Genomic DNA, 10,388 nt, shown 5'->3' on the forward strand with positions numbered 1-10,388 from the left:
ACCCATACGCACACAGACACCCATACGCACACACACAGACACACACAGACACACATGGACACAGATACCCATACACACACATCCATACACACAGACACCCATATGCACACAGACACCCATACACATACAGACACCCATACACACACAAACACACATGGACACACACACCAATACACATACAGCACCCATACACAGACACACATGGACAGAGCACCCATACACACACAGACACACATGGACACACAGACACCCATACACACACAGACACCCATACACACACAGACACACATGGACACACAGACACCCATACACACACAGACACCCATACACACACAGACACACATGGACACAGACACCTATACACACACAGACACACATGGACACACAGACGCCCATACACACACAGACACACATGGACACACACACCCATACACACACAGACACACAGACACACACAGACACAGATACCCATACACACACACCCATACACACACACACACACAGACACCCATACGCACACAGACACCCATACGCACACAGACACCCATACACACACAGACACACATGGACACAGACACCCATATACATACAGACACACATGGACACAGACACCCATACACACACAGACACACAGACACACATGGACACAGATACCCATACACACACAGACACCCATACACACACAGACACACGTGGACACAGACACCCATACGCACACAGACACCCATACGCACACAGACACACAGACACACACAGACACACATGGACACAGATACCCATACACACACACCCATACACACAGACACCCATATGCACACAGACACCCATACACATACAGACACACATGGACACACACACCCATACACATACAGCACCCATACACAGACACACATGGACAGAGCACCCATACACACACAGACACCCAGACACCCATAGACACAGACACTGATACATACAGACACCGAGACACACACAGACACACAGACACCCATACACACCCATACACACATACAGACATCCATACACACACAGACAGACACACACACACAGACACCGAGACACACACAGACACACACACAAACACCTATACAAACACAGACACACACACAGACATCGATACACACACAGACACATACCCGTAAACACACAGAGACACACAGACACACATACACACGGACACACACGGACACACAGACACCCATACACACACACAGATACCCATACACACACAGACACACAGACACCCATACACACACAAAAACAGACACATACAGACACACAGACACCCATACACACAGACACAGAGACACACGGACACCCATACATACACAGATACAGACACAAAGACACCCATACACACAGAGACACACACAGACACACACACAGACACCCATACACACACAGATACACACAGACACCCATGCACACACACAGACTCCCATATACACATAGAAACGCACAGACACACAGACACACACCAACACCCATACACACACAGACACTGATACACACACAGACACAGACACCCATACACATACAGATACACACAGACACATAGACACCCATACACACACAGACACACACACACCCATACACACAAAGACAGACACACAAACACACAGACACCCATACACACACAGACACACAGACACCCAGACACAGACACCCATACACACATAGACACACAGACACCCATACACACACAGACACATACAGGCACACACAGACACACACAAACACACAGACACACAGACACACACAGACCCAAAGACACCTATATACACACAGACCCACAGATACCCATACACACAAAGACACAGATGCACACAGACCCACAGACACACATACACACACAGACACACAGACACCCATACACACACAGACACATACAGGCACACACAGACACACACAAACACACAGACACACAGACACACACAGACCCAAAGACACCTATATACACACAGACCCACAGATACCCATACACACAAAGACACAGATGCACACAGACCCACAGACACACATACACACACAGACACACAGACACCCATACACACACAGACACCGATACACACAAAGACACAGACACAGAGACACCCATAGACGCGAAGACACAGACTCCCATACACACACAGACACGCAGACACCCATACACACAAAGACACACAGACATCCATACACACAGAGACACAGACACCTGTACACACACAGACACCCATACACACAAAGACACACAGACACACATAAACACAGACACACTCATACACACAAAGAAACACAAAGACACAGACACCCATACACACGAAGACACAGACACCCAGACACACAAAGACACACAGACACACAAAGACACACAGACACCCATACACACAAAGAGACAGACACCCATACACACACAGACACCCATACACAGAAAGGCACACAAAGACACAGACACACACATAGCCATACACATGAAGATGCACAGAACACAAAGACACACAGACACACAAAGAAACACAGACACCCACACAAAGACACACAGACACACAAAGACACACGGACACACAAAGACACACAGACACCCATACACGCAGAGACACAGACATCCATACACACAAAGACACACAGACACCCACATACACATACACACACAGACACCCATACACACAAAGAGACACAGACACCCATACACACATACACACACCCATAAACACAGACTCCCATACACGTACAGACACAAAGCACCCATACACACACAGACACCCATACACACAAAGACACGCAGCACCCATACATACACAGACACACACAGACACCCATACACACACAAAGACAGACAGCCATACACACACAGACACACACATAGGCGCACAAAGACACAAAGCTATACAAAGACACACAGACACAAAGACACACACAGACGCACGCATACACAAAGACACAGGATTTGTGCACCATTCTTGAGCCCCTGGGCTGGGATGCTCAGAATCCCGTTGCTAGGTGCCTGGCAATCCTCCTGAGTGTCCCCCTGGGCCCCTTCCCCCACCCCCAGGGTCCCGGTCCTTCCTCCTCTCCAGACCCCACTGAGGTTCCCTTGGGCCCTCAGGCTAAAGCCCAGAGGGGTTCATGCCCTGGGGCAGTCTCAGTTCTGCCAACCTACCCCCACCTGCCCCCTGTGCCCACCATACCAGCCCCGGAGCTCTCTCTTCTGCTTCTGCTTCCTTCTACAACCAACCGAGTGCCACCCCCTCCCCAGAGCAGGTGCCAAACCCTCCTCAGCGCTAGGGCATGCCTATGGCTTCAGTTTCCCCATCTGCAACCTCAAAGCTCTGTGATCTCTGAAGCAAAGAACTCTCCGAGTCCCCCGTTTAGTCCCAGAAGGGAGGGAGGCCCAGGGAAGAGCTCTGTTCCATCTGAGTGGTCTGGGTGGAGGGGTGGCCAGGTGCCAGCGTGGGTGGGTGTGTGTCTGCGCAAGGAGGGGAAGTGAAGGGAAGAGCTGGGATAGTGGGCAGCAGGGTCACCCGAGGTGGGTGTGTTGGGCTTCCAGGGCGCCCAGGAGGGGGATCCCCTTCCTGGAGTCAGGGAGGTCAAGCCCAGGGCCCTCCCACATGGGTGCACCTGGGAGGCAGGAGAGTTGAGGGGGGTGCAGGCAGCCCCAGCCCCGTGGGGTCCTTCGAGTGGGTCTGTGTGTGTATGAGGTGGGGTGTCTGTGAGCCCCCGTGGGTGCAGGTGGGGAAGGGTGTGCAGACCCTGGGGTGGCTGGAGGGTGCCCATGAAGGAGGGGCAGCCCTGGCCACCCAGTACACGCCGCCCCGTCCGGCAGGATGGACCCCTTCAAGGACACGCTGCGGCGGCTGCAGGAGGCCTTCAACTCAGGGCGCACGCGGCCGGCCGAGTTCCGGGCTGTGCAGCTCCAGGGCCTGGGCCGCTTCCTTCAAGAAAACAAGCAACTTCTGCACGACGTGCTGGCCCAGGACCTGCATAAGGTGGGCCGTGGAGGGTGGGCCCAGGCAGGGGCTGGAGCGGCATCCCTGTCCTCTTTCAGGAGGCTCCGTGCCCCCTAGTGACTGGCTATGTCCCTAGTTTTATTCCTGTTTGTTTAACAGACCCCCTCCCTGGCATGTGGAGTGTGGCAGGCACCTGACCTTCACTCCTGAACAGTCACAGCCACCCTGTGATGCAGGCTCCATGGCTGTCCCCATGTTGCGGATGAGGAAACTGAGGCACTCAGGGGTTAACATTGCTTGCCCAAGGCCACACAGCTAGGAAGTCACAGATCAGAACTGCAGCCATGCGCAGTTCCCAGGGGACCGCAGTGCCTCCCATAGGAGCTGTGTTTAGCTGTCCGGTGGTGGTGGTGCCTGCGTGTGCCCTCCTCAAATTCTAGACCCCTCCCTTTCCACTCTGAATTCCACATCCACCACAGTCAGCCATCGAGGCAGACATATCCGAGCTCCTCCTTTGCCAGAACGAGGTCGACTACGCTCTCAAGAACCTGCAGGCCTGGATGAAGGACGAACCGGGGTCCACAAACCTGGTGAGCCCCGCTGGCAGGCGGCGGGAGGGCAGGGCAGGGCACCGGGCAGCTCTGGCCCGGGCCCCCTTCTGCCCCTTCTGCCCCGGGCGAGTCACTGATTTTCTCATCTTTCCTGGGATTCCATCGCACAGGGAGCTGAGGCCCCAAGTGTGCAGTAGGTGGGCTTTGGGGTGGCCCTTGGCAGGGCCTCACCATCTGCCCTGTGCCTCAGTTCACGAAGCTGGACTCGGTCTTCATCCGGAAGGAACCCTTTGGCCTGGTCCTCATCATTGTACCCTGGAACTACCCCGTGAACCTGACCCTGGTGCCCCTGGTGGGCGCCCTCGCTGCAGGTGAGGAGGGCGTTCCGAACCCCATGCTCTCCCCGCCCAGTAGCCCCTCCCAAAGAGGTCCCTGGAATCCTGCTATGAGGCACCCTGGGCCTCACATGCCCTCTGAGCCCAGCCCCTGGTTGGGCATGGGGACACTGCGCTCCCCCAATGATGTCCCCATCTGCTCCTGCAGGGAATTGCGTGGTGCTGAAGCCGTCAGAAATCAGCCAGGGCACAGAGAAGGTCCTGGCTGAGGTGCTGCCCCAGTACCTGGACCAGGTGAGGGTGGCCCTGCCCCAGCAGTGCCCGACGTCCCCATACCTCACCCCTGCGGGCTGAAGAGGCCCGGCTGGCCCCCGAGCCCGCCCTCGAGCCGCCCCTGAGCCGCTCATCCCGCCTTGCAGAGCTGCTTTGCCGTGGTGCTGGGCGGACCCCAGGAGACAGGGCAGCTGCTAGAGCACAAGTTCGACTACATCTTCTTCACAGGTGAGGGGGCCAGGCCAGGGTCCCAGAGTAGGTGGAGGGGATCAGCAGGAGAGAAGGTGAGAAGGTTGTGGAGGGAGGAGGCTGGGGCCAGCAGCGGGGGCACGTGGGGAGCTGGAGCTGGCACAGAGGCCATCTGCCTGCACAGGCCAGGCCCTGGGCACATTGGAGCAATTGGATCCAGGGGTGGCCAGGCTGGAGGCAGGTCCCAGTGGGTGAGCCAGACCGGCCAGGAGAAGGATGAGGCGGGCCAGTACTTTCTATGAAGAAAGCGGGCAAGAGTCAGGTGCCTGGAGCGTGTGGTCAAGGCCAGCTGAGGATGGGGTCTCCTCACTGTGTCCCTAGGAAGCCTGCTAACTCCAACACCTCTCCAGGGAGGAGCGGGCTCTGGGCTGGGCCATCCCGCCTGGTCCGGGTCACTGACTGGCCAGTCTGGTTTCCTTCCATGCCCAGGGAGCCCTCGTGTGGGCAAGATTGTCATGACTGCTGCCGCCAAGCACCTGACACCTGTCACCCTGGAGCTGGGGGGCAAGAACCCTTGCTACGTGGACAACAACTGCGACCCCCAGACCGTGGCCAACCGTGTGGCCTGGTTCCGCTACTTCAACGCCGGCCAGACCTGCGTGGCCCCCGATTACATCCTGTGCAGCCCCGAGATGCAGGAGAGGCTGCTGCCCGCCCTGCAGAGCACCATCACCCGTTTCTATGGCGATGACCCCCAGAGCTCCCCAAACCTGGGCCGCATCATCAACCAGAAACAGTTCCAGCGGCTGCGGGCATTGCTGGGCTGCGGCCGCGTGGCCATTGGGGGCCAGAGCGACGAGAGCGATCGCTACATCGGTGAGTCCTGCTGCCAAGACCCCTCCTCACTGGAAGGCCCACAGCTGGGCCATGAGTCTGGACTCGCACCTGAAACCCAGCCCCACTATCAGAGCCTGGACTTGAGCCACAGCTCCGGTGCCATGATTCCATCTCTGTGCTTCTGAGCCTATGGCCCCACAAGGCCAAACTCTAGTCCCTCAGCCCTGGATTCGCTGAGCTCAGATCCCAGAGCTCCAGGGCCCAGCGTGCTAAGATGAACTCCCATCCCATCACTGGTTGTCCTGAAAGGCTATAACCTCCAATTCTCCGAGCCCATGATCCCCAGGTTCTAAACTCTGAAGGCCCCATCCTGAGCCCCCAGTCTCCTGGGCCGTACGACTCAGCAGCTCACAGGACACTGCAGCTCCAACATTCTGGGACGCTGTTGCCTCATGAACTCCAAGGTTCTGAGATCCCATCACCCCTGACTGTGAGACCAAGGTCGGGTATTCTCTGCACCCCACAGGCCCTGAGCAGGCTGGGGAAGTCTTAGGGTCCCTTCTGGGGGGCTGTGGAGAGACTTTCTTCCCTAAACACTCCAAAGCCTAAAGCGCTGGGAAGTCAGACCTTGGGATCCTGGCCTGGAGCCCTGGCCCGTGGCCCTGTCCCCACCTCTACCCCCACCCCTGGGGGCGGTCCTGACTGTGGCCTCGGGGCTGAGCCGTCTCTGGTGCCCGCAGCCCCCACGGTGCTGGTGGACGTGCAGGAGACGGAGCCTGTGATGCAGGAGGAGATCTTCGGGCCCATCCTGCCCATCGTGAACGTGCGGAGCATGGACGAGGCCATCGAGTTCATCAACCGGCGGGAGAAGCCCCTGGCCCTGTACGCCTTCTCCAACAGCAGCCAGGTGGGGGTGCGGCCAGGCTGGGGACAATGGAGGGGCTGAAAGGGGCACAGACTGGCACCTTTCCTTTCACAGCCCTTCCCAGCAGGGCTTTAGAGCAGCAGATGCCTCCAGGGTGACTATATCTAGGCCACCTGGTACCACTGCATCCGGCGCAAGGATGCCTGGCAGAGAGGACAGGGTCCAAACCCACCAGACACGTAGCGGGCCCGTCCTCTGTCCTGGCCGGAGGAGCCTGCACCTGGACTGTGCAAAGGTTCTGCATGGGCAATCAGAGGCCCCGAATGGAGGTCAGGGACAGAGTAGAGCGGGGGCCTGATAGAGCCCAGCGGGTCGCAGTGGGGCCTGCATACCGCACTGCAGCATCCTAACCTCACCGTCACAACTCAAGGCTGCCGGCTCCCCACGGTCCTGCAGGGCTTCCTGGTCTTTGCGCCGTGGTGGTAATCACCCCCATGGCACCCCGCCCATCACTGAGAGGGTGCTGTCCCCAGAAGACGCTTAGAGCGGAGATTATTGCCCGTTAGAGGGTAGACGGGCAGGTGAGGATGAGGCTCACCTCCGCTGTGGAATGTGCGGGGCTCAAGCCCTCTTCCCATGACTGGAGCCCAACACCCACCTTCCCACTCCCTGGCAGGTTGTGAACCAGATGCTGGAGCGGACCAGCAGCGGCAGCTTTGGAGGCAACGAGGGCTTCAGCTTCGTGACTCTGCTGTCTGTGCCGCTCGGGGGAGTCGGTGGGTCCCTGCCCATTTCCACCCCTAGGGAAGCTTGGCTTTGGTACCCCAGACCCAGGAAGTCCCTTCACTCACTGTTCAACCTTGATCCGTGCCCTGGGCCTCTCAAGGCCTCAGTTTCCCTATCTGTAAAATGGCTCTGTGAGTGGCCTGGCTCTCTCTGAGCTCCCTGCCAGCTGTGTGCCCCTGGCCAGGGCAGTGGGCTGCTGCTGGGGCTGCATGGTCTGCCTGGCCTAAGGCTCTTGCACTCTGTGCCCACACAGGCCACAGTGGGATGGGCCGGTACCACGGCAAGTTCACCTTCGACACCTTCTCCCACCACCGCACCTGCCTGCTCGCCCCCTCCGGCCTAGAGAAGTTAAAGGAGATCCGCTACCCGCCCTATACCGACTGGAACCAGCAGCTGTTACACTGGGGCATGGGCTCCCAGAGCTGCACCCTCCTGTGAGCGTCCTACCCACCTCCAACGAAACCTGAGTCTAGCCATGAGGGGCTTATGCTCCCAACTCACATTGTTCCTCCAGACCACAGGCTCCCCCAGCCTCAGGTTGCTGGAGCTGTCACATGACTGCATCCTGCCTGCCAGGGTTGCAAAGCACGGTCTTGCTTCTATCTGGGGGACGCTGCTCGAGAGAGGCCAAGAGGCCGCAGAACGTGCCAAGTGTCCTCACTCACCCCACCCTCCCCAATTCCAACCCTTTGCCCTCTCCGTCAGGGTTGGCCAGGCCCAGTCGCAGGGGCAGCGTCACCCTGGAAAATACAGTGCCCTGCCTTCTTAGGGGCATCAGCCCTGAACGGTTGAGAGCGTGGAGCCCTCCAGGCCTTTGCTCTCCTCTCTAGGCACACGCACACTTCCACCTCTGCCCCATCCCAATTGCACCAGCACTGCGTCCCCCAGGGATCCTCTCACATCCCACAATGGTCTCTGCACCACCCCTCTCGTTCACACCGCACCCTGCACTCACCCACAGCAGCTCCATCCACCGGGAAAACTGGGGTTTGCATCACTGCACTGCACAGCGTTACTGGGACCTGGGGGCAAGTCCCTTGACTTCTCTGAGCCTCAGTTTCCTTATGTGAAAGTTACTGGAACCAAAATGGAGTCACTTATGCCAAACTCTAATAAAATGGAGTCGGGGGGGCCACAAAGAAGCCCTCACACACACATGCCCGTAACAGGATTTATCACAAGACACTCCTGCATGTAGACCAGACACAGGGCGTATCAAAAGCACGTCCTCAAGACTGTAGTATTCCAGATGAGCTGCAGATGCTTACCTACCATGGCCGTCTCCACCAGAAAACCATCGCCAACTCCTGTGATCAGCTTGTGACCTACAAACCTTGTTTAAAAGCAGCTTACATGGACTTCTGTCCTTTAAAAGTTTCCCCTTGGCTGTGGTCCTCTGTGTATGCCTGGGATCCTTTCTAGCACTCACAGCCCAGATAGGAATCCTCTGGTCTTCCCAAATAAATTCATCTGTTCTGGAGAGCCTGTCTCTCTGAGGTTGACACTTATCTTGTAGAATGGGGTTCCCACCCATCTTTGATCGTAAAGGAAATCTCAGATTTAGAACTATGTTGCCCAGGCTGCTCTTGAACTCCTGGGCCCAAGCAGTCTACCTCAGCCTCCCAGAATGCTGGGATTACAGGTGTGAGCCACCATTCCCAGCCCACATTTCTTAAAAATGGTGTTTCAGTCCAAACCTTAGTAATACAATTGATGTTTCTAATTGTGTCCAGCTTACAGGGACCAGGGTTTGTTTTTCGTTTTTGTTTTTTGTTTTTTTATTTTTTGAGGTGGCATCTCACTCTGTAGCCCAGGCTGGAGTACAGAGGCGCGATCTCGGCTCACTGCAACCTCTGCCTCCCGGGTTCAAGTGATTCTCCTGCCTCAGCCTCCCTAGTAGCTGGGATTACAGGTGCCCGCCACCATGCCTAGCTAATTTGTTGTATTTTTAGTAGAGATGAGGTTTCACCATGTTGGCCAGGCTGGTCTTGAAATTCTGACCTCAGGTGATCCTCCCGCCTTGGCCTCTGAAAGTGCTGGGATTACAGGCTTGAGCCACTGCGCCCGGCCCTGAGAGCAGGGTTTTTGTTTGTTTGTTTTTGTTTGTTTGTTTTACTATATATAAATAAGAATATTCATGAATAGTTTCTGAATTTTGTAGGAATCAAGCAGGGAGAAAAAGTGAATACTTCCACCTTTGTTCACAAAGGACACTTGATCAAATTATTGCAAATGTCGATCAAAAGAGTCAAACTCTGTACAGTATTTAAGAGATTTATTCTGAGCCAAAGATGAATGACCATGGCCCGTGACACAGCCCTTAGGAGATCCTAAGAACATGTACCCAAGACTGTAAGGTGACAGCTTGGATTTATACATTTTAGGTAGACGTGAGGCATCAATCAATATGTGCAAGATATATGTTGGTTTGGTCCAGAAAGATGGGACAACTCAAAGCAGGGGCTTCCAGGCTATAGATAAATTTAAAATTTTTCTGGTTGACAATTGGTTGAGTTTATCTGAAGACCTGGGATCAACAGAAAGGAAATGTTCAGGTTAAGATAAAGGATTGTGGAGACCAAGTTTTATTGTGCAGAGAGAGGAAGCTCTCAGATAGCAGGCTTCA

General features: G+C 55.8%; 1 protein-coding gene across 1 annotated transcript; it reads left to right on the forward strand.

Annotated features, from left to right (window-relative positions):
- Window positions 1-3,802: 3,802 nt before the first annotated feature.
- ALDH3B2 (aldehyde dehydrogenase 3 family member B2) lies at window positions 3,803-9,248 on the forward strand. Its single transcript, XM_024255179.2, has 9 exons — window positions 3,803-3,965; window positions 4,406-4,516; window positions 4,728-4,848; window positions 5,021-5,106; window positions 5,232-5,313; window positions 5,764-6,150; window positions 6,852-7,018; window positions 7,653-7,752; window positions 8,016-9,248. The coding sequence occupies exons 1-9, from the start codon at window positions 3,804-3,806 to the stop codon at window positions 8,198-8,200; spliced, it is 1,401 nt and encodes a 466-aa protein (XP_024110947.2). The 5' UTR covers window position 3,803; the 3' UTR covers window positions 8,201-9,248.
- The last annotated feature ends 1,140 nt before the right edge of the window (window positions 9,249-10,388 follow it).

This window comes from Pongo abelii, chromosome 9, assembly GCF_028885655.2.
Source record: "Pongo abelii isolate AG06213 chromosome 9, NHGRI_mPonAbe1-v2.0_pri, whole genome shotgun sequence".
In the NCBI taxonomy this organism is placed as follows: Eukaryota; Metazoa; Chordata; class Mammalia; order Primates; family Hominidae; genus Pongo; species Pongo abelii.